At 40.4% G+C, this 25,392-nt stretch overlaps 1 protein-coding gene and 1 long non-coding RNA gene across 8 annotated transcripts in view; both read right to left on the reverse strand.

The window, feature by feature from the left end:
- ANKRD17 (ankyrin repeat domain 17) overlaps nt 1-2,425 on the reverse strand; it is a 78,248-nt gene extending 75,823 nt beyond the window's left edge. For 4 of the 5 annotated variants that reach the window (XM_015861522.3, XM_015861521.3, XM_015861518.3 and 1 more), the window contains exon 1: nt 1,210-2,425. In XM_015861522.3, the coding sequence (XP_015717008.2) occupies nt 1,210-1,554 (345 nt within the window). In that variant the 5' untranslated portion in view covers nt 1,555-2,425. Of the gene's footprint in view, nt 1-741; nt 1,096-1,209 lie in introns of those variants that run through there. The other variant, XM_085546861.1, reaches the window with a different exon arrangement.
- Nucleotides 2,426-6,990: 4,565 nt separating this feature from the next.
- LOC107313386 (uncharacterized) overlaps nt 6,991-25,392 on the reverse strand; it is a 51,219-nt gene continuing 32,817 nt past the window's right edge. For all 3 annotated transcript variants that reach the window (XR_014945884.1, XR_001554983.3, XR_014945883.1), the window contains exons 2-3: nt 13,174-13,241; nt 6,991-7,133 (exon numbers count right to left, since the gene is read on the reverse strand). This is a non-coding gene — a long non-coding RNA (uncharacterized LOC107313386). The remainder of the gene's footprint in view (nt 7,134-13,173; nt 13,242-25,392) is intronic.

Consider the following 25,392-nt stretch of genomic DNA (forward strand, 5'->3'; position numbering starts at 1 on the left):
ATCAGTTCCCCTTCACACAAACTCTGTTGAATGCTGCTGTCCAGTGCAGCTGACCTCAACGCTGAGCTATCAACCAACACATCTCCTGCGGCACCAGATGGCCCCCACCCATTCACCACATCATGCAAAACCCAACGGACCCTGTCAAAACAGCAACCAAACATCCATAGGATTGCTAGATCTTAGGTGTAATACTACTTCTCTACATGACTATGTCTGCCTACCTCCTATTTCAAAAGCTTCTACCAACATGATGCTCACAGATATTGCAAAAAAACAAAAGACACCACACCAAACCAACACTGAATGTAATTAGCTGTTAATTGAAGTCTGCATACAGTGGGGGTCTTCTCCTACCAATGGGATGAAAGGTTTCATCTACTTCTGTGGGAAAAAGTACTACTTTTCCCCTAGACAAAGCCATCACTAACACAGCCGTGCCCTTCCTTAGTCCTATCAGATACTTACTTCCCTTTCTTCTTGTTCACTTTAACTCTTAAGTCAAAGGAAGAAAACACCATTAAAAATAAATAAATGGCAGAAAAGCCTTAGAAATAAACGTTCTAAGGAAAACTTAAAAATCGTGGGACTGCTTGGAGAATGCTGTTAACAAAAGAACACAACCAAAGTGACTGTTAGTTGAAATATTAAAGAATCGAAGCGGCTCAGCACAGCAGCTCTCCACCCATGCAAATGGGAGAGGGGCTCGGGTCTTCATTTGCCTCTTCCAGCGATACCTACCTGAAACGACCACGTTAAACGACACCAAGTTGTCAGCGCTTCCTCGAGCTCCTTTCAGCGTTACATTTACACGGCGCCCACTGAAGGCTTCGGAGAATTCTCTGGACTACAGCAAAACGCCCAGGGCTCTCGAGCAGCCTTCGCCCTCGCCGCAAACCCACCTGCACGCCTTCGGGCCGATCCATTCCGGGGTCCCCGCGCCGCCCACCCCCCCGTGCCTCGCTTCCGTCCACTCGGACACAAAGCGGACACACAGCGGAGCGCCAAGGGGCTCCCGGCTCCCCCCAGCCCCCTCCGCACACCCCGGTGCCTTTCCCCGGCTGGAGCAGAGCGGTGCCGCCGCTCCCGCCCGCCACGAGGCCGGCGCGGTGCTGCCCCCTTCCTGCCCTCGCGGCGGGGCCCCGCGGGAGCCGTTATGAAAGCGGAGCGCCGGGGCCGGCCGCGCGCCCCTCTCCCCGCCCGCCGTACCTCGGACACCTCCTCTTCTTCCTCCTCCTCCTCATCGTCCTCTTCCTCCTCCTCCTCGCTGCCGTTGTTGCTGCTCTCGCTGCCGCCTCCGCCGCTCTCGCTGCTGCTGGCCGTTCGGCCGGCCCGCCCGCCTCGCTTCGCCTTGCCCGGCGCCTTCTTCTTCAGCAGCAGGTCGCACACTCGAACCAGCCCCCGCGGAGCCGCCGCCGCCGCCGCCGCCGCCCCGGCCGAGCACGACGGCGGCGAGGAGCCGGCCCCGCCGCTCAGCCCTTCCGGGGGACCGGGCCCCGCCGTGGCGCTACCGGCGTCGCCGCCGCCGCCGCCTCCCTCGGCCGCCTTGTCCATGGCCGCCCACGCCGATCCGCCCCGGTGAGGAAGGAGGAGGCACCCGGGGCCGCCGCCGCCGCCGCCTCGGTCACCTCTAGAGCCGGCGCCGCGCCACCTCTCGCGATACTTGTCGCCGCCGTTCGCCCGCCTGCTCCCGGCGCCGCAACGTCCGCTCCCTCCCGCCCCCCGCTCGGCCGCCGCTCCGGCCTCAGCCGCCGCTCGGCTCAAGCGGCCTCGAGCGTCGCCGCCCGCCCCCCCGCGCTCGCCCCGTGGCGGATCCCTCCTGGCCGCGACCCCTTCCGTGCGCGCCGCGCTCACCGCCCCGGCTCCGGAAGCGCTTGGAACGTCATCACCGGCGCCGGGCGGCCGTTTCCGCCCTTTCGCCTCGGCTCGCGGCCGCGTTCGCCCCGCCCTCCTTCCCTCCCTCCCTCCGGTGCGGCCCGTCTCGCGCCTCGGCCCTTCGGTTGGCGGCCGCCGTTGGTGCGCGAGGCGGCACGGGCCGCGTTCCCGTCGCCTTTTGCCTTCGGTAATTCCCCCACCCGTACTAAAAACGACGAGCGAGCCGCAGCGCGCAGTGCCGCCCGAGCTGAGCGAGGCAGCCGCCCCGGTTCTGCTGCGCCGCCGAGTCCGTCGTGTCGTTAACAGAACAGGCAGCACCGCAGTGCCGCTCGGACCGGACACTTGGGGCACGTCTCGTGGCCGTATCACCGAGCTCTTGTGCCAGGCCCCTGCCCTGCCTGCCGTGCCCAGCGTGCACGTGGGACGTGAAGTCGAGTGCTCTTGGTTTCTTTTTTCTCTGGAAAACAGCACAGCTCCCACTGCGTGCTGCACATTAATCCCACGATTAATAAAAGTCCTCCGGCCCCCGAATGCAGGCCGATGGGCCTTAAAAGAATGGGGATTTACTACTCAGTTTTCTTAAAAGACTTGCTGGAAGTCAGCAAGGAAAGTGTTTTTTAAGCACAGGAGCACGTGAGCATATGGGCTGACAGAGGCTGGTAAGCCACTTACATTTTGGAGTTAGTTCTAGTTCCCTCACACCCAGCCTGAACCTCCCAGGGCACAGCTTAAGGCCATTCCCTTTTGTCCCCTCCCTTCTTCACTAGGAGAGTGGTTAGGCCCTGGAACAGGCTGCCCAGTGAGGTTGTGGATGCCCCGTCCTTGGAGGTGTTCAAGACCAGGTTGGACGGGGCCCTGGGCAACCTGATCTAGTAAAGGTGTATGTTTGGTGGCCCTGCCAGGCAGAGGGGTTGGAACTACATGATCCTTGAGGTCCCTTCCAACCCGGGTCATTCTGTGATTCTGTGTGACCTGGGAGAAGAGGCTGACACTTCACAGGAGCTTGTGCTTCATTTCCTTCATCTCAAGTGCAGACTTTTCTCTTTGTATAATGTCAGAAAGAACCAGCTGTGTCTGCAGCACCTCTGAAATGAGCATTTGTTCTACAGAATTCTCAAGTAACTGATGTTCATTGTAAAAGCACATCTGCAGAGCTTCCCCCCATCTCACATCTTACCAAAACCTGTGCTCTTAATAACAAGGCTGCACTCATGCATTCAGCAGTACTATGAAGTTATGGCAGTATCTGCAAGTCACCCTGCTCCACTTGTCACTCCTAACCTCGAACGTTCAGGTGCGAGACTGAGAGCTGAAGTAGATTTATATATAGCTCTGTAGATGACAGTTTGGGGGCGATCCAGGAGGAATAAGCGGGATGTTGTAGCCACCTCTCCTACCTCCTGCTGTGACTGTGCAAAAATGACAAAAACAAAACAGCACATGATACACGTTGGCAGATCGGTTGGAATAACAGTTCTGTCCTCTCGTGTGGAACCCATGGATTGTTTTTTGTTGTATTGTGGAATCCAAGGACAAGTTAAAGATTCTGTTTTGTCGTAGTCACAACAAAGAGAACTGTAGTCTAATACAAGTAAACTCAGTCCAGTCTTCAGAAACAATTGTTGTATGTGTGAAAAACACAGTGCCCATTTTTAAGACACGAGACCTCGTCTTTATAGTTTGATCAACTGATTTCTTTATCAGAAGATTTAATATAAGAAAAGCACATCTTAAATCTCTTTGGCTGCCTAAGCACCTGGCAGATGGTCCAACCGCACCAAGTTCTGAGCTGTTAACAGGGAGTTGCCCTCCCTGTCCCTCGGCACTGCAGCATGAGGTGAGGAAGTGGCACTGAAGGATCGCTCTGGCTCTGCTGAGCTGCAGCAGCCCTGAGTTTGGTTCTGTTACAAACCCGCATTTTCATTCATTTATTACTACAAAGTAATCATTTAATGTGGTAAGCTTGATGGCTCAAGCCTAGTTTCTTGCTAATGAAAGCAACCATGTAATTTTATCGGTCAATGTTGTATTATCGAGCCCTGGATAAGGTTGAATAATTACAAAGCACAGCTCTTCCTGGCACAAACAGCATGGCCTATCTGAGGCTATTTGTTCAGTTTCTTTTATGATAGTGACCTCTGCTCTGATCAAAGAGTTGCTCCTTCTAATCTTGCAGCGTAGAACAAATTGTTTTCCTCCATTTTCATAACACAGAGTTTCTACCTCCTCTCCCTGCTAGTTTAAGCCTTGTATGAGTGCAGCAGCGCTAAAAGCACTTGTAGCCTTTAGAGAAGACTAGCATTAGATTCATCATGCTGGTAACCTGTTGGGTTTTTTTGTCACGGGGAAAAGCTGCTCACAAAAGTCAGGCATGAATCATAACGGATTAAACAAGAGATCGTTTTGGGAAGGCATGACATTTCAATCGGTTGTATGATTGCATTTTATATTTTAGAACCCCCAAATAAAACATTCTTATAGATACCATAATAGTCATCAAGACTTGTTAATGAGGAAGGACCAAATAATTAAGGTATTTTTTCTTGTATCCCAGTTTCCATGTGAGTGCATAACCCAAAGGTGTGATTCCCATTCCTAGCACTTTGAGGCACTGGCTTATGTCACAATAAATCTAACAGGCTCTAAGCACGAAAGTAATGCCCAACAAACGTATTTCCTTTTGTGAGATTGCAAGTTTGAGTAAGTTCAGACATTTGGGTTTTTTTTTTTATTAGCATAAAGCTGCAAAAAATCCTTAGAAAAATAATCATCCTTTGTTATCCCTTTCATCCATGACCTCTGCTTCAGTACCTATTCAAATCTATTTCAGTTATTGACCTCTATACCAAATGTCAATAGTAGGAAAACCCAAGGGTTGCATTCAGTGAATGCTTTCAAGGGCTGTCTTACGTGGGGGAGATCCTTTAAAAAGTTCTGTGGGACAACTCATGTGTTTAGACCTACTGTGTGCTGCAAGCATCAGCATGGATCTATTTTCTGCTTTTGATTATAACTACTGGAAGATGTATCACTGTTAAATTCAGGATGCAGGGATATTGCTTTGCAATTATAACTGATGCAAGAACTGGACTAAGTTAGTACTGGTTTGAGTCTTGGTAACCCAGACAATACATGCAAGTACATAATATGCATAGCTTCAGACTGTACATCTGGGTTTTGCCTCTACCTCCCCTTTTGCCTTGATTTTAATTATGCACCCTTTCCTTCCTGGTTCATACATACGTCTCCTAATTCAGCGCACCTATGCTCTGTGCCATGCATTCCAGCACTCCTAAACGCGCTCTGTACAAACTCATCTCATACTTCTTACGTATTTTTTTCACCCCAGGGAAGTTTGAATGCTGATCAGAATGTCTGAAATTATCAGACAAGGGGAAAAAAGGTGAAAGGAAGTGACTCGTTTTTAATGCACACCAATTAAAGCATGAATATTGTCTTCGACTTTTTTGATAATGCACTGAATTGACATTTCTGAGTTGCTGAAATGCCTTTCTTTCTGGCAGAGGTTAAATTTCTTTTTTCTCGAGTTTTGTTAAGACTGCTTTGGTCAATTTTCTGTAAGTGCTAAAGGACAGCAACCTTTTAAAGAAGCTGAATGCCGTCAGCCTAACAGCAGCCCTCCCCCTCATTTTTATCACTTCATCTCAAAAGTGACTACCTCTAGTTTTCATATTTGTTAGAGTAGGAGGAACATGGGAGGAGCACAGAAGTTATGTATCTCCAGATGAGATAATGATCCAAATGTATTAAAAAACTCAAGTAATGCCATTCTCACTGGCTATAGAATTGGTGAATTCATGTCAATGGATGTCTTCACAGCTTTAATGGGATGCAGTTGCCACAACTTCTTTGTGTGTCGCAGCATATTTTTTCACGTCTCTCTGGGAACTGCAAACCCCAAATTGCTGTATTCCAAAAAGATTGGGTTGCTGCACCTCCTTGGGGCATAGCATTGTCTCAAACAAACAAACAAACAAACAAAGGAAAAATACAACAGATTAGACCATACTTCATTTTAAGCTACAAAATTGAGGTTGTTTGGTAATGATGCAGTTACTGCTGTTGAAGTCAAAAGGAAAAAGAAGAAAGGAGAAGATGACACATGTATTTACACTGAGATACTTTATCTGTGATAGAAATTTTCAGATTGTTTAAAACTCAGTTTTAATAGTAGCATGTTATTCATGGAAAAGAAAGATTGTCAACTATTTTTATGTAGCCAAGGCGATTACTTTAACTTTTTTCAATATCTGTGTTTCTCCATTCCAGAACACATCCTGTGAGCATCTCAGCTGGTGTGACTTTGTGAGTAAAGAAGGAAATGCTTCAGCATTAGCCTGGAAGAACAGCTTAGAGTCACAGCAGCACTATTCATCAAAGGACTGCACCTCTTGACATGCAGAAGGTAAAGCACTAACATCAAATGCACCCAATACAAAAGCCCATTCAATAGTGACTTCTGCCTACACTTGTCATGGTAAGCCAGATGATTTTGCTGTTTGCCATGCTTGTCCACATCAGTGTCCATTTTAAGTGTACATATATATATGTGTGTGTATGTGTGTGCATGTGTATCCTGCTTCGGTGTCTTGAAAGTTATTCATCTTCTATCTCAGATCCTGATACTACACATTCTGATTATTGCCATTGACACTTAGTACAACATTGTGCTGTCTTTGTCTCACTTTCCACTTGTTTTTAATTGAGAGATTTAAAACAAGCCCAGAGAGGAAAACCTCCAGTGAATCAATCTTCTACTTAATGCTTAAACTTCATTGTTTTTCACACTGAGTTTTACAGACTCGTCACCAATTCATACCCTACTATGTACTCGCCCAGTACTACTAGTCTATAACAATATGTTAAACTTTAAATTCTGAAGTGTTAGTAATTAGGTAGTAATTAAAAGGATTACTAATTAGGTAGTAATTGATCTGAAGCATTAAGCAAGAAGGACATTTGTTCTGTAATATATTTAGTAATTTCTGAGTCTTTATTTTATTTAAGAAATGACTTAACCCATTGGGACCCCAACATTTATGAGTAGTTTGTGAAACTTTTTTTTTTAAAAAAAAGATAAATAATTTTTGAAAGTAGATTTTTAGTTTTTTATTTGCTTCGCATGTTTTCAAATGTGAATATACACTTTGTGAGTATAAAATGGAAAAATCCAATGGCAAGTAGAGGCAAATTTTATCTGATGAGCTTCTGGATCTCTTTTGGATTCCCTTCAAGTGCTATAAAAGATAAAAACCAACAGGTTAGGTTACTAGTACTTAACCTAGAAGCCTAGCCTTCATGTGGTCAGTGCACAGAAAGGCTTTTTTGAGGGGGAATGTTTAGGTAGATCAAGCTCTAATATGCTTTTCTGTATTAAACATATGATATAGAGTAGTGTAAATTTCCCCAAGTATTTGAATTGAAAAAGGTTTTGAACTGAAGCAATAGAACATGAGATCTACCCACAGTATAAATATAACCCTGCTGTCCATGCTCCTTTTAGCCACCAAAACATGAAAATCTGTACCATTTATAGCTTCTTTCCTTTGGTTCTTTTTCTGAACCAGTCCACGTTTGTTTGTTTTTTTCTAGTGACTGAAATCTATCAGGAATTCATCTTAGGCTAATGTGTGCTTTAGTTGTTGGGGTAAGAGAAAGAGCAGTATATAGATAAATGTTCAAATGAATTTAGGAGCTTTTTGTACAGCCACCAAAAACTCCCAAATAATAATATGCTGTTTTTTTTTTTTTTCACAAGCAGTAACTGAACAGAGGATATTTACTAGGAGTGCACGAGTAGATCATTGCCATTCAGTGGCACAGCTGTATTTACCCAGCATACTCTGCAGTTCTGTATTATGGATTTGTATCCTCAAGGTATGAATGAGAGCTTTCAAGCCAGCAAGCTGTAGTGAACAAATAATGTGTTTTGTTTTTTTATTACAATCATTTTAGGTCATGCAGCATATGGATTACACAAGGAGGTTACATATTTCTTCTTATAATTTCTGTGTTACTTTGAGTCTTGCCAGTCCTTAACGATAATTTCTACAGTAACCGCTTTTTAAGTAAACAACTGATTAGTTCTGAAATTAGTCCTTGAAATGGCTTCTCTTTGTGCAGCTCAGGAAATCTTAGTGGAAACAGCCTTCAGCTGGAATGTAGAACAACAAGGTTCAAGCTGTTACTTTTCTATCTTTATATAAAATATTTGTACTACTAGGCTAGCTTATCTCTGGACAAGAAAGGAGGTAACAATCTCTGTGCCTGAGTTTCCATGAAAACTTTAGTAGATTTTTGTTTCAATGAAGGCAGTGTAAGAAACCTCTTTGCTACCTAAAAAAGCTATTTTAAATGGAATTAATACTATTTTTTTTCCATCAAAATTCTAATGATAACCAGAAAAATAGTCTAAAAGCGCCTGGTTGTCCCAGTTAGTCCAGTTACCTAGGATACTATGGAGCCTCTTTTTTTCCAAAACAAATTTTTCCCTACCTTGTTTATTTTGCACTATTGTTTCCTGCAATCTGCCATTTTGTATTTATATCAGCTCATTTCCTTTCAACAATCTATTGCTGATCTCTGACCTCCTATCTAGGGAAAGATTTAAATACAGTTTTAAAAAAGATAGTTTCTTAAAAAAGAGGAAAGATCAAGCTTCCTGTCATTTTAGTTTGCCACAATAGGTGGAGCTAGAAGATGGCTATTCATCTACACCTAAAACTTGACTTGAGGGCCAATACTGATATGTTTTTACTCTTCCTACCAGCTGAGAAAAGAAAAAATTATTAAAACATTTCATTTTTAAGCATATGCATATATGTATACACACACACACACACACACATATATAAGCACATGTATGTATATATATATTATATATATAATGTATATATGTGTGTATACATGTGTATATATGTGTATATGTAGGCATATATATTTAAGCACATGTATATATATACACATAAATATATACATACATAGATATAAATGCTTATATATATATAATTGCTTATATATATATTTCTCTATTCATCAGGAAATATAAAGCAGTTTGTTTGTTTGTTTCATTTATTTCCAGCAGGTAATAAACACAGATTGTGTGTGTGTGTATAAAACACATTTACAATGCCATTGCCTTTAATGCAAACTAGTTACAGGAGTAAATGCTGCTTTGAAAGCTTTGTGTTCCTGAATTAGCATTCATTTTAATGAGGATTTCACATATGTGGGAGGAAAAATTTTAATAAGGTAAATTTTCATTTTGTCATCTGTAATTCTATTGTTTCTCACTCAGCCACATTAATTCAGTTATACTGCTAATTGAGGAAGTATCACTAGAAATGAAGGTCTTGAATGTACTTGAAAAAAGGGCTGCAGCAAATTATGGTACACATTGATGTCATGGACAGGTGCTGAAAGGTAAACCTGGATTGTTAATTCTCAGTCATTAATCTGGATACACAAACTCAGCCTTAAGTATCTGGTATGTTTTCTCAGTTGTGTAATTTTCAATTATGCACATGATACAATTTTCTAGTATATAACATTGCATTACAGAAGTATCTTTGTACAAAAAAATCCATAAACTTAACTTCAAAATTGCTACAGTCTCTCCATGTTCAACAAAGCTCCTAAATTCCATTTAAGTTCAATAAGATTTAAAACATTTGCTTCAGCCTATTTGCATTCAGCGAATCACTTCTGTGCAAATTCTACATATCCTAATTCCAAGTCCCGCACACCGCTTTGTAGGCAGGTGACTGTTACTAGCAGAAAAAATCTATTCATAATTTTTAAGGAGCTGTACCTTATCAGTGTTAGCTATTAACTTAAAGAGCTTTTCACATTCTTTATTTAAAGTGCCTTTCATTAACTTAAAAAGATCCGTGATCAATGAAAAAAATTTCCAATAAAGGTATTTTCAAAAGTGTTACCCAAATACTTTCCAACAAGAACACCAAATGAATGGCACGTTCTTATTAATCAGCATGTCTTTTACTGTCATTAAAGCCGCAAGAGCTGGTCTTTTTGTTAAACTACTCGTATAGCAATTCTCTAAAATTGTCAGCTCAGATATTAGATGCGTGGGGTATTTTTTTATAAGCTGCTTTGATATCTTTACATTCAGAGAACTCTGAGCATAAGAAAGAAGCCTTAGCCCCAATTTGCAACTCTTTAAGTAGAAAATTTCACCTCATGGCTGGAAGAAAGACAAACTGAGAAATCAAATTCAAAGATAAACCATAACTTCATAGCTGAATCTTTGGCCTTTTCCCTGTCCTGACATAGCACTTTATACTGCAGATTTTATAGCCCAAATTAGTATCTGAATCTATGACCGTTATGATTTAATCTTCAGAGGCATTACTCTTACTACGATAGTAAAGATAAGGTCATCTCAAATTTTCCTAAGAAGAAAGGTGCTTGCAGCTATGAGGGTAAAAGTCAGCATACAGAGTAATTGTCCTAAAATACCAGCTTCTGTGGTTTTCATTTTGTTTGTTTTTTCATAAAAATTAGTACAGTCTTGAATTGAATTCTCATTTGGGAGTTCTCATTTCATCATTTGGGAGTGGTACCACTTTTCTTTCTGCTTCACCTCAATAAGGATCTTTCTCTGCGCTGCACATATATGGGTCTATAAAAGCTTACTTTAAGTGTTTGGGTTTGATAAAATGAAAAGCCTTGGACTGTCATGAAAATTAAAGGTTTTCATTTACAAATGGGAGGACAGGCAAGGCAAGGAAGTTTGGATAAGTACTTCATATATGCTGAACTTAAATATCTTAAAATAGTTATCTCCAAAGAGAGGGAAGATTAATAAGAAGTAGGAATGCTTTCAGGAGCTTTACATGCTTTTCATGTCAATTCACAAAAAGAATTAATTTAAGTTTCTTTAAATTGCAGCTACTTCTCAGAAGATTTTGTATTGACAAAAGCTTCCATCAACCTTCCCAAATGTCCCTCTCAGATGGTTAATATGGTATTAAATCACCTCAGTGAAATGCATACAATCTCAGAAATTATAAACAAACACATCACTGAGGAGATCTAAATCACCAATTCAAAGAACTTCTTATTTGCTGAACAAACCAAGGATGCTATTTGCTTAGCTTTATACCGACAAGCACTTGTCAGACTGTTTTTGAGAGGTATTCGTGCAGCTCAGTTACTCTGATGACTCACCAGCTGCACAGTCTCCTCAATGTCCAAGCTCTGCACCACATCTCTATTTCAGAATTAGTTTTGGGGTGGAAAAAGACAACTCTGTAACAAGTTCCTTTCTAGGATAGCTTTCAATCACAGCAATAACAGCACTTATAGTTTGATCTGGTACACCCTGGCTTTGCTGGAGAAGCTCCTGGCATGTTATATGATGAGCTAGTTTCCAGTCAGCATTGCCCTAGCACCATGGAAGCCAACAGGAGAGGAACTGTAATGCTATAAAAACATTGCAGTTTAAGCAAATTAATTGAATATTTGCTATCTTCCTTTCTCTGAACTGTTTTTTGTTGTTGTTGTTTTCTGACAGAACAAACTGTCTCCCAGCTTTTTCCATGGGAAATGAGTGTAAGACAACCCCAGCTGCCTGAAACCCCCACTCCCAGCACAAGGAATTAGAGTAAGAACATCAGCATTCTTAAAAAGAAAAAAAAGGCAAAATAATCATTAGGATGATGTAAAGGGCACTTTTGTGAGAAGGCTCGTGTCATGGGCTCATGCTAGCACACCCGATAGTAATGTAAATGGAAAAGTAGGCCTTGCTTACAGCAGAAAGACTTCAGACTGCCATTGGATACCTCTGCATTTCCTAGGCACTACTCTCATGGAGCAGGGGGCTGAATTTTCTCAAAATCACCTGTTTGTGATAAAGAGCCAGATGACCTCAAAGCAGGTGTGATTTAGTAAAATGTTGCCTGTTCCATCCTCAACAGTCTTAGCAGGATTTAGTTTGCTATGAACCCTAACCAGAAAAGCAGGGATTCTGCTGGTGGCAGGGAGAGTCAAGGATCTCTCTGGTGCCCCATTTAACCACTGGTACTGGGACCACCATCCTCAGCAACTGAGCCCTGCACCATCCAACTCACAGCACTTTCCCCAGTAACATCTTCATAGGAGGCTCATTCTCACAGGTGTTGCCTAATTAGATAATTAAGAAGAGAATTACATGAAAACAGGCAGCCTGAACAGGGTGCTCTGTGCCACATTTATTTGTGATAGAACTCTCGTGGTCTATGAAGTGCAATCTGCCACTAAGTATGGAAAAACATTCACTCCTCTGCAACTTCAGAGGCTGTGGTAAGGTCAGATGTTGGGGGCACGTGCTTTCTGTAGCCACGGACTACCAGGAGTGCTTCACCTGTCTCCACAGACCTTCTGTCCCTGCTAGGTTTCCCCTCCACATCACTGCCGAGGTGCAGGATGCTTTGCTTAAGTTCACAAACATAACGTTTTCCTCATGTTGAGGTCCACAGCTTCTCTGTGCAAAAGTTTTGTTGCCAGTAGGTGGCACACTTCTCCTGACTCTGGAGACTGAAAAGGCTTGCTGCTTGTCTGAACTTGCTCTTATCAAGTGCTGATAGCTGTTCTGCAAAAATAGTATCTTTCTCTGGTAGAGCTCTCTTTTACCATAGGATTAAGCTCAAACCAGTTTTAGAATAAGCTCAATATAATCTGAGACAGACTTGATTATTACTGTCCATATTTGTGCTTTCCCCATTTTTGCCAGAGCTTTTCATCCACTGCTGCTGATCCATCGGCACAAGTCTTCTGCTGCAGTTTCTTGTGGGTTGCTTGGCCTTACATGCAGGAGGTAATTAATTAGTTCTCCGATGTGTGACTTGGACATTCCTGCTCTACTGCTAACTTGACAAAGAGAGTAATTCAGTGTGAAATAATGTCCTTGCAGTACTGTAGAGAGTAACTAAAGTCCACATGGAAATATCCAGGTTGTGCATCTCATGGCTCTTTTGTAAATTGAACCTTTTGGCATGAAGAACAGCATCCCGCTTGCAATAAAATAAACAGTTTCTAAGAAATCCAGGTTAACCAAGGTCTCTGCTGGAACTTAACCTTGAATATATTGTTGTCTTCAATGGAGCCGCACACAGAGCACGCAGTTAAACATATCTACAATTCAGTCTGTGAAAATTCAGTGATACAAAGTCGTAACTGCACAGGCCTATTGGCAGGATAAAGATCCCAAGTTCGACCTGAAAACTGTTATTTTAGCTGTTAGTTTTCTCAGAGAAAACAAAACAAAACAAACGTCACCAGATTGCTTATTGTTTCATTATTCAGCAGCTCCTCATCTTGTCTCTTCAGCAGTCTGTTTCTTTGGTCTGGAACAAATAAGCAGAGTGCTTTTTAGAAACATACTATTTTATCTAACTTTGTTTTCAGCAATGGCAGCAGGTGAATTTTAGCACTGACTTCGGTGTAACCAGAATTAAGCTAAAGCTGAGTATATTCCAAAATCCTGCTGAGGACCTGGTAACATTACTGAGTTCTCAGGTAGCTACTTAGGCAACAGCAGCGCCCAACAGACAATATTCTCTGACTTCTCTCATTTAAGTCTGCCCTTGCCCGACTGATTTTCATTCCAGAAGTCAAAGCATTCAGATTGTATAGTTGATAACTAGAAATAAAATGAGTTTCCTTTCCTTTGGGGGAAAAAAATAACAACTAAAAGCAATACATGTAATAGAAGTTCAATTGGAAGCTTGTTCTAAATTTCAGCTTCTCCACACATTTTTAGTTCTATTGTTAGATTGTTTTTTGTTGGATTTTATGATCAGCTTGAATACGAAGTTTTCTCTTTGTGGGTGGTAAATAAAATGACTTAAGTCCATGTCATTGGAATTTCGGTTTGTTACCACATGGTACAATAACTTCGTGTTTTTTCCAAAGAACAGAAAATTCAGTTCAAAGTTTCATGAATAAATGCCATGAAAGCTGATAAAAACACATTTTATCAGTAAAACAGTGAAGGTTACTAGCCAGCAGCTTCCAAAGTTGTTATTCTAAAGCCATGGCAACTACAGATCTTTTTTAGAGCCTGTGTCTGTGGATTTTAAAGACAAAAAGGTCATTCTTCAATTTCCTTGAAAACAACACCTTACTTTTGGAGGCAAATGTGTTGACAAGCTGGTATCTTTTTGGTCTCTTGATTTTATACTGAGATCAAGTAGTCACGTTTTTAATGGACACTCTTTTTCAGAATATCTTCTAGTTCACATCTAACTACTGCATGAAATCAGGTGCCCACCAAAGTAGTTTGGTCTTGCATGCCTGATTCACCTTACGTTAATCTAGACTGACTCCATTTCATGTCAGTTTGTTCGTGTTAGACAAAATGGGGCCTGCAGAATCAGAATCTTGACTTAATTTTGCGTTTACGAGAATAGCATAGAACATTCTAAATATTCATGCTGACTAGAAGCAAAAGCACCACTGATAATGATGGATTCTGTATTGTCCACATGCAGGACTTTAACTGAAGCTTTGCTTCCTTGTGCCTATCCACCTTCTATTCATATTGTTTTCTTTTTATCACACATTCTATGACAGCTGATGCAAGGAACACAAGGATTGGTCTTTTCAACACATACTGAACTCCGGACATTTTCTAGTAATGTAAGGACTGATTAGCCATCTTTTGGGTGACACTGTCAATCTTTTCAAGTTTCTAGATTTAAGTTTGTTTCATATATTTGACAGGTTAAATTAAGTGCCTGCCCCTTTACTTCCTTTTGTGACGTGCTGTAGACATCCATGAAGTCTCACCCAGCGTCCTCTTCTCTGGGCTGAACAAACCAAGGGGGGCAGCAGGAAGGCAGGCCCTAGGCTTGTAGTATTTCTAGCTATGGAACACCCAGCCAAGTGAACTATGAACATAAGTGTTCTGGAATGAACAGCCATATCAAAGTACGCAGGCTCCCTGGAAGGAAGCTGGGAACACCAAAGCTGTTACAGTTACTGTGCTGACAATGAGCACACAGCACCTTTTGGTTAAAGAAAGTCACAAGTTTCTTTGCAATCAGATTAGGTAAGGTACCTTAAGACACCCAAAGCTTGTTGAGATGAATCTTTGTTTGCAGCTCTCATACTCCTGGAGAGAAGTCAGAAGCATAAGTTCACTTTTTCTGGCTTAGAAGCCAGATAATTTAATTATAAATTAATTCTTATAATTTAATCTCATGAAATATTTTTGAGACCTGTAGATAGATTATAAATATGCTTGATCAGCAATATTGAACCGCTGTTGATAAAAGCCATTTGAACAGAAAGCAAATGTCAAGGACTCAGCATGGGGTTGGAGGGCAGTGTTAGAGGAATGGCCTAGCGAGTACAGCCGCTGGCTAATTGATCCAAAAGACAACACTACAAACTTCATGTGCAAAGAGTTTGTTAATATTTCTTATCAGAACTTGAGAAGAATTCTCAAGGTTAGCATTCAAATTTGACAAACAAAACCAACCAGCTATTCAAACTTCGCAAAACAGATACACCTGGTACCTCTTTTTAATACCTTCACGTCAGTATCTGGACCAATCCATCTGCTACCTTTTTAAGAGGACCTTGTGAACCATACAGATCTATGTTCAGCTTAATTATGTTTTTTGGTTTCTTTTAATCTCAGATGACATTCTTTGACTCCTGGAATATAGCAATGCTCCTCTCTTTTAAAATCATGCCTTCCTAAAGTCTCTCAAATTAAGTATTCCATATCACCTGTCTGTTTTGAAAGCTTTTAGCCAGAGTTTGCAAGCATTACAGTAAAGAAAACAAACAAAAAAGTATTCTCTTCTAAGAGACCAGTATGTGCTGGTAACATCCTTGAGGGTTTAATTCACATTTAACAGAGTACTGGACCTGGAACTGCAAGCTGGACATCTCCTAATAAGGGTGGTCTGTTTGAATGCTGCTTGAAAAGCTTTTAGCTGTAAAAATTATTGATTTTTCAAAATACAGAAATATGCATGCTCAGGTTTGGCTAATTGAACTTTGCTTCTAAGGCTAAGACAAAAATGTTGAAATATTTTGCTGGTTTTGAATTAACCTGCAGGGACACAAAGCTTCCTGTCAAGCTGGTGATAATGGAGAATTTATTACAACAGAGTAATTAATATGCAGAAACAAATTATCTTTGTATGTCAGTGAGTGAGTAAAAACATCAGCTTTCAAAATGTCTTAGCCACAGTACTTGAAAAATTAGAGCAACCCAAGTCCTAGCTGTAGCAGGCTTGCTTGGCAGGCTGCAGAGCTCTGGACTCCATTTCTTCCTGTTCATCTTTACCTTCTGTTCTCAGAACTTCGCAGTTCCCTGCTGATATGTCAGGGAGTGAGCCCTACCTCTGTGCAGATATTGGCTTTGAGGAAATTGAAAACTTGCATGAAAGAAGCAATGTCTTCAGTTACTACCGTCATAGAGCTTGGTTTAGTACATGTGGGACAGAAAGGATCCTTCTCTGCACATCCATTTGTCTCCTGTGGGCAGTGATCATTTCTCCAATGGAAAGGAGCCTACAGAGGTTCTGTAAACTTCTATTATCCTGTTAAAGTACTTCATGCCCTGACTCTTAGCTGAAGACATTGCTAAGGCAATAGGGGGTACCTGAGGAGGAAATTGCCATTACTCCTCCAGGGCTTCATTTAAAATATATATATTTTAAATATATTTTAAGTATATTATATATATATATATAATAATATTAAATAATATTTTAAAAATATATATATATATATATATTTTTTTTAAAGTTTTCAATGTTGTTATGTTTAGGAATTGCTTACTAAGAAATAGAGGAGAAACTAAGAATGTTTACAATTAATCTCAAATAGATAAAATTATGACTTTGCAAGGAACAAGTAAATGTTTAAATTCCAGAGACCCTAACAGAAAAAAAAGCCAGCACAACTTCAGAGAACAATTGCAGCACTAAAACAAAATCTGTTTCTATGGAAACAGACACAAAAGAGAAAATGTTTATCAGCTCTGCAGCTTTTAGGGCCAAAAAGGGGAAAGCTGTGAGTTTACTGTGAAATTAAATTGAAAAAAAGAAGGAAAAAGTCAGTGTCTGCACTGCTGAAGGACAAAGGCACTCAGTGGTGCGGTAGCATTTGGGTATATCAGCAGCAGACTTGGGGAGTCCATATAGAAGCACAGTGGCTCCCAGAAGCATTAGTTTGTTTGCAAAATGCTTTTCTTTTGATTTTATAAAATATGTCTGTTTAAACTGACAAAAAAATCTGTGTAGCCACAGATTTTATAAATTGAAGGTCCCAGATAAACACGTCAAAGGAATTCTAAACAAAAACACACCAAACATTTCCTGCCATTCCTCAGAGGTTTTCAGTATCACTTTCATTGCTAAACCTGAAATAGGCCAAGTATAGAGAAGAAATACAATGTCTTGCCAAACAAAAGCTTTCAGCTTTGGCTCTCTACTGAAGTGCATTCACTGAATGGTTCTATACCACGAAAGACCATCACTCACTGCAGTTAACTGCATTTGGACTTTTCCAGGCCCAGTGCCATCAACAACTTCCTTGAGATTGAATGGAATTTTTTTTTGCTATTGGAAACAAGAATAGTCACAACAGGGACAGGCTGGTGAAAAGGATGAACCACAGAGGATCAAGTAAGAGTTTTCAGAGTAAGTAGAGCACATCTGTTAAGATGATTAGAAATATGTGAAGTAACTCACAACTAAAAGTAAGCCTAAGTGAAACAGATCCACAGTTTTTAAACAATGAAAACACACTAAAATATATTAAAATCATTAGGAAATTAAGCACATAAATGAAAATATGGCTGGAAAAAAATATCAATGTTCTGAGTACTATCAGCAGTTCCACATACATCAGCTATGCCAACTGTTTTCAAATGGCACCTTCAAGAATGCAAGCAGACAATGAGAATATGAGGTTCTGCTGGTATATTACATCAGTGGGATACAAAAGAGCAAAAATAGATGGATCATAACATTTGGAATGACAGAGGCTGTCAGGCAGCAGCATGGAAATTGGAAACTGAGTGCCAAATAGTTTCTAGGGCACAAGTGAATGTGCTGGATTCCAAAGGCCTCTGGAGAATTATGTAAGAGGAAGAAAAAAAGATCGCCGCTGAGAGTTGTATCATGGAACAAACAACAACCATGCCACTGCAACAATTACAGGTAGTGCCTCTAAGAAATTTATACACAGTTCTGAAGCAAAAAGTTTTTCAGTTTCTCAGTACCATAAACCACTGTACCTAGAACATATATATATATATATGTTTTAGTTTTGTAAATACATATGCACTTTTACTCATATAAAAATAGCACTATGGTATTTTTGAGGGACCTCGTATATACTAGCGGATAAATTGATCAAGCCAGTACTTCATCTATTCTGTAGACTACCTACTAATAGTCAGTGAAAAAAAAGTCAGGAGGACAGGGAAGAAAGACTTAATTGTTAAAATTCACAGAACTTGCCAACTGATGGCTCTCACAAAACACTGAAGGCTTCATATTTATAAATAGAACAGTTCATTTGGAAAGAACTTTACCAAAAGCAAGTCCAATGTCATGACTGCTTAATTAGAGCAGAATATTAAGGGCATTATCAAAATGCTTCTTGAACATTGACAGGCATGGAACATCAGTCACCTTTCTAGGAAGCCTGTTCCAGTGTTTGGCCACTCTCACAGTACAGAAATTTTTCCTAGAGTGCAGTCTGAACTTCTCCCAGCACAGCTTTGTGCCATTCTTGTGTATCCAGTCAGTGGATACCAGGGCGAAGAGACCAGGACCTCTGTCTCTTTTTCCTCTCATTAGGGAGTTGTAGAGAATAACATCACCACCTATCAGCAACATTGCCCACTAAACCACGTCTCTAAATACTACAGCTACCCTCTCTTTAAACACTCATGGGGATGGTGACTACACAACCAAACTGGGCAACCTGTTCCAATGCCTCACCACTCTTCCTGAGAAGAATTTCTTTTTAATATCTAATCTGAACCTCCCCTGGCACAACTTGTGGCTGTTCCCTCATATCCTGTTCTTCTACCAATGCTGATGCCCTCCTCTGGATGACTGAAGTAGCTTAACATCCTTTTTATATTGTAGAGTCCAGAACTTCACACAATACTCAAGGCAAGGCAGTATATAATAGGAGAATCACTTTTTTTTTTTTGACTGTCTGTCAAAGCACCTCAAAATCCAGTCTGCCCTCATGTCTGCTAGGGTTCACTGCTGACTCATTTGAGCAAATTCAGGCAAATTGATGCATTATAAAGAAACCAATTAAAAATGTCAACCGTCAATAAGGTCTTGCCTCAAAAGGCAAAACACAACCATCCCCATATTTGATCTGTTACTTGATAATGAAAACAGCTACGTCAATTCTCTCTGAATTTCATGGGACAAATTGATAGGGATGGTAGTATGCCCTAGAGATCAAATGTAGAGTGGTTTAAAAGCAGCGTAGTCAATGAGATTCACTAACAGGACTCAAACACTTTAGAGATTAACATTAAAACTGAGAATATTTTGGATGTAAAAACAGAATAGCAAGAAATACAGCGATTTATGAAGTCAGTCTCTTCTGCTCAATAGGACTATGCAAGATGGAAGAAAATGATGACTTATGACTGAGTGCTGCACCACGTTTGATACACTTTCTAACTTGCTTGCAGTTTTCTCTCAACAAGTAAACCAATAAAGAAGATATCCCATCTAAAAGACGTTGAAGTAATAAAACCTCAGCTAAAAAAAAATAAATCACACAGCTTCTTCCTGCAGAAGTTGAGGACAAAACTGTAGAATAGACACAGGTCATCTCAAAAATAAACAAACAGAAAAGAACTAACTACCTCATTTTGAAAAGCCGTGATATTCAACAGTGTGAATGAATAAACACCTATGAGGCACGTCATAGAGGTGGGGATTGGGCCACTGCTTGTGGGTATAAGGCAGCCAGGAGCTTGCACATTCATCTTACTAACATCCATAGAGCAATGAAACACACAACCAAAGTACCTTGCAATAATATATGGTAATAAGCTCCGCTTGTATAATCGGGAAAGAAGCTTTTCAGAAACTTATATAAATGATCAGAATTTATTTATTTATTTATTTGGTTTTTTTTTGAAGCAACTCGCACACATAATTTCACAATGTACATGAAATAACAGTGTTAGAAATAAGATATTAAGAACTGCACATAGCTGATTTCTCAGGCACTACTTCTAGATCATAAAGAGAAAGCTGAGAAAAATGTGTTTTTTCTTTCTATGGGAAAGCAACTATATACCAGGAACTTGAAAGGATAAGAATCTGCTCTGATCACTGGGTAATGATTACTATTAGCATCATATAGAAAAGCAATATACTATTAAAAATATATTACTAAGAAAACATTTTCTTGAAAATATATGTTTGAACAAATAGAGCCTACTAAGACCTGATCAATAAGACAGAAAATAGGCTTGCATTGACTTCTCCCACATCTGCTTGCAAGGCTTCTCAAGACCTTTAGGGCTAGCATGGTGTGAAAGAACATTTTTCCAGCTTTGCAACAATAAATGTATAGTTAACAGGCGATTAAGAAAACACTTAAACAAAAAGTAAGGGATAACTTTGAAAGAGGAGGCATTAATATGCACGTGTGTGTGCCTGTCTTGAGATGGACTTTGGATGCCATAATGTCAATATTATGCCATCAGGTTATTCAATTGAAGCATAAGATTGTAATGTGAAAAACATACACCATTCTAACAGTGCTTACACAAAATATTTTCAAACACACACACACACACACACACACACACACAAAAGTTCTTTATATGCTTTTCAGCATAACTAAGAAGTCTGCTTTAGAGATGTACTTGATGTTAGAAAATGTAGGTGAGAACAACAAGGTCTGTATCTTATCATGTCTCTGTTACTTTGAAGAGAGCTTATTCTGGCTGCTCTTCCGTGTCCTGAATTTTGGCATGAAGTTTAGTTTTGTAAAAACTGTTTTGGTGTTGAGGATGCAGATTTGTTCGCTTGAATCTGTTTCAGCAGATGGCTACAAATATAAGCCACTAATAAGCCACGATTGCAAACTGAACTTACTGGAATTCGGTGTTTGACTTATTAAAGCGTAGTTAGTCTAGGGAGGGTAATTCTTGTTGATCTAAGCATGCTTATTTTAATGAGAGAAAACTTTGGAAAGCTGAAGGTGAGTGGCTGATCACCCAGGATGAATGGCCTAATGTGAAAACTAAGCTTGTGCCCAAAATATAGGGGCCATTGTGGAAAACTATTAGCAGGTCTCTGCCTATTCTGCTACAGTAATCAAATCCTTTCAGTGTTTATGTTTGCTCATTGGACAGGCATTCTTGCTCACTTTATATCTATGAGTCCATCTCTGTTCAAATAAAAGGCATATATCTGTTTCAGCTGTTTGACTTGTTTTACATGGGAGCCAAACATCAGCGATAAGAATAGCAAACATAATGCACCAGAGCAGGAAAAGACTGGTAGCTGATCCCATGTCCCAGACTACAGACACTTATTGAGAAATTTACTGATAATTAAAGTTATTTTAAAAATGAGTTACTGTCTAATGGGAAAAAAATACTTGCTAAGTCACATGTCCATCAGCACAGCACTGGTAGAAGGAGACAGCAACACCTTTTTCAGCAATAGCATGGAATCGTTAGAAGAGAAGACTTCCATGATCATCCAGCCCAACTGTCGACCCATCCCCTCTATGTCCACTGACCACATCCCTCAGTGCCACATCTCCATATTTCTTGACACCTCCAAGGACAGTGACTGCGCTACCTCCTTGAGCAGCTCATTCCAATGCAACACCACTTTGAGAAGAAGCTTTTCCTGACATCCAACATGGATCTCCCCTGGTGCAATTTGAGGCCATTCATTCTCATTCCATCACTGTTACCTGGGAAAAGAGGCTGACCCCCACCTTGCTACAACCACCTTTCTGGGAGTTGTCAAGAGCCATACATAGGGTCTTCCCTGAGCCAGCCCTGGCACACTGCTGGCTCATGCTCAGCAGGCTGTCAACTAACATCCACAGATCCTTTTCCTCTGAAATTATCACAACACAACCTGCTGATAGGTTGAAGTGATTCTATCCACTTTGGCAAAAAAGCTATTCTGCATTTTGAGAAAGAAGAAAAATGCTAGTTGGCTGCTCACTTTTGTAGGGAAGTTAAAAGACAAAAACAAGGAAGAAAACAGCTGTGGTTACTGACAGTAGATGTAGTTCTGGCACATGGACATCTCAAGATTTGTCTTATAGATCAAAATTCATTCACACAAAAGAAAACTTCTGGTCTTGAACACAAATGAATAAGTAAAGCTGAGGGAATTGAGAGGTTTGAAAAATCACTTTGACAAGGACTTATGTCCTAGAAGTGCCCCAGCAGTTGTTTTTATGATGAAATATCAAATTTGCTACTCAAAAAAGCACACATAATTTTAGCACTTTATGCTCTAGATACATGTAGCTTTTCCTAGGAATATTAGTCCCAGTGAGCTACGAATAGCTTTCCCTTACATTTTGGGATGATTTCAACTACCTTGAAAAGGAGGTTTTGTATTAAACTTCATGATTCTGAGTGTCTGAAAGAACTACTGCTTTTTCATGGCATCTCTTCATCCCTACTGATCTCATGTTCAGCATAGAATAGCTGATAGCACAAAATGAAGCCTGTCCACATCCTTATGTACCACACACTGAGCACCACCAACACATAGTCCCTCACATAGTAACACCTGCTGCTAGCTGCAGTTTTACATAAAAATGTGCATGTTCTCTTAATGTGTGTGCGAATGCATCTATCTTAAAATGCATATTACAGAAAGGTACATACCAATTGCATTTTAAGATAGATGCATTTCAGCTTTGCTGAAAGTTTACTCGGAGCAGTACTGGAAAAATTGAGCAACGGAAAGCTCAGTATAATACTTAATACTCCTAGGCAAACATCAGTGTGGGTGTTCAAATCTCTTTTTCAGCAGTAATATGAAATGTTGGCATGAAGTACAGGACAGACAACAGAAGATATCTAGAAATAAACATGGACCCTGTATTACAAACTTACATATTAACTCCAGGGGAACAGTAGTGATCTTGCTAACGCTGCACAATGCTGCAAGGGAAAATTCCAGGTAGCTTTCAAGATGTGACAGACCTTTTTGTGCTAAATTTCATTGTAACAAAAAAAACCACAAAAAAAACAACTGTAGTCCCCCAGTTCTTAGCTGTGATTTTCTTCAGACTGCTTTGATACGGCCTTAGAACATTTCAAGAGCATGATTTGTCACTACCACAATTTTTTCATCACTATGACCTGAGCAGTGTTCCAGTCTGGATGCATTTTACATTTACTTTTTGGTTATTAACAATACACCTAATCACTTGCTTATAACTCACTGAAGCTTCTCTTAGGATTAGAAAGGAAAGACAGGTTCAAGCCTCAGGTAGATCAGGTTCATGCTTGTAATGTAGCAGTTATTTTCCATACACTGGCTTTTGTTGGATCAGAAAATACTTGCTGGATTGCTGAGGCAGCTCCTTCCATTCATTTTACTTGAGCTCTTGGATAAGTATGGCTAACCTTGTTAATCTGTCATTCAGCCTCTATTATTTTTCAGTAGTAGTTTTCAGCCATTCCGAAGGTTACAGGTTAACAAAGAAGATACATATTTTAGCAAGGTCTTGTTCTTTTACGAGAGGATACGGTCAGTAAAACCAATTACAGAATTAAGTGTTTAATTAGATCTTTCCTGGGATTTTAATAGAGTAAAGCTCCACAGTTGCAAAAGGTCCAGATTAACAAAATTCCATTATCATCCAGGGGGCTGGGATTTTTGCTATAACCACCTGAAAATAACCCCTATTTCTGATATGTTGACAATCCTGGGCTGCTTTTCTGCTGACTTGGTTTTCCCCTACTATCCTTTTCAGGATCACCTTTAATTCATAGTTGCAGAGTTGGGAAAGAGAGAGGTAGAATCATCCAATTTTTACAGGGTTATGGAGAACAGACTGGTCTTTTTAAAGGTAAAATGCATTGCATTGACATTTTTTGTACTAAAATTACTGGAAAATATTTAACGCCAAGGCACATTATTCAATTTAAAAATTCAAGATCAGAAACAATGTAATTTTAATTTTTTTTGCTTTTGTAAAACTTCCAGAAAACCAACAATGGAATTATTCACACAGCTCCCAGCTGGAATAACATGGCATTGTGGTAGAGAAAATAAAATAGAGTAAAAGACTAAGGAAGTACAAGAAGACCTCACCCTGAGCTATAGGTTATTTGCTACCAGAAGGAGCAAGTTGTAAGGCTGATGATGAGCTCCGACTACACACTGAGAATAAGCATGTGCATTGAAACCTAGCCATCAGAGGGAGAAACTTTTCCCAAAAGCAGCACCCTCCTTTTCACTAACACTTTGTGTTCTAGAGCAGAGGGCAGCAGTAGGAGAACTCCTGGAATAGCCAGTCTGGAAATCCACTCACTTTGCAGTCTCTTAGAGAGAAGCTGTTAACTACTCAAGTTCTGCAGTTCCCTCTTCCCCTCACTCCACAGTAGCCCCCATTTGAAGAATCCTGAAGATTAAGCTTTATAATTACTAGAACATCTTGTAGGGTTTTGTTTCTGCTTTTGCAACACTCTTGCATTAACACAGTTTTGAGGCTCTGCAGTCTCTTCCCCATCTTAATCCACCTGACCAAACACTGTCTGCATTGGAGGTATATATTCATATATATTTTGAATAGCGTTTTACTGAACAAATATAATCAGCATTGGAATCATATGGGACAGGAGCAGAATGATTAGAAAAATGAGAGGAGAAAGAAAGAAAATTTGGAAAGAAGGAAGGACAACAAGTAGTCGTTGCCAGAAACTAAGAAAGCCAATTCATTTCAACACTGTGCTTGATCTGAAGTTGCTCAGTGTTTAAATTTTAAGTTCACAAAAGGAATACTACTTAACCAGAGCATTTTTAGTGTTCATATAGACAGGACAACTACTGTAATAGTGATCAAAATAAGGTCCTTCAGAGAAGGTACAATACCATGATATTATCTACTCTCAGTGAAATTTATCTAAATACGATTAAAATGAATGAAATAGAAGAACACAGTTTACCCTGAACTTCAGGAGAGTGAACTTGCTGCTGTTATAGGAGTTATAGGATGAGATCTCCTGGTAAGCTGTTCTTAGGGGCATAGGAATAGAAGAGAGCTGGTAACTTTTCCAGGACACTCTTTTGGGAGCACAAGAGCTCTCCATCCCCCAGCAGAGGAAATTAAGCAGAGGATGAAAGAAACTAGCATGGCTGAGTAAGTCAGACTGAGGGAAAAAAGGAAAAGTATGAGCAGTGGAAGTGTGTTTGGGTGGCCTGGGAAGAAAATAGGGATGCCACCTGGGCATGTAGAGAAGGGATCAGGAAAGCCAAGACACACATG

The sequence above is a fragment of the Coturnix japonica genome, chromosome 4, assembly GCF_054131305.1.
Source record: "Coturnix japonica strain WE chromosome 4, WE-NBRP24, whole genome shotgun sequence".
Taxonomy (NCBI): Eukaryota; Metazoa; Chordata; class Aves; order Galliformes; family Phasianidae; genus Coturnix; species Coturnix japonica.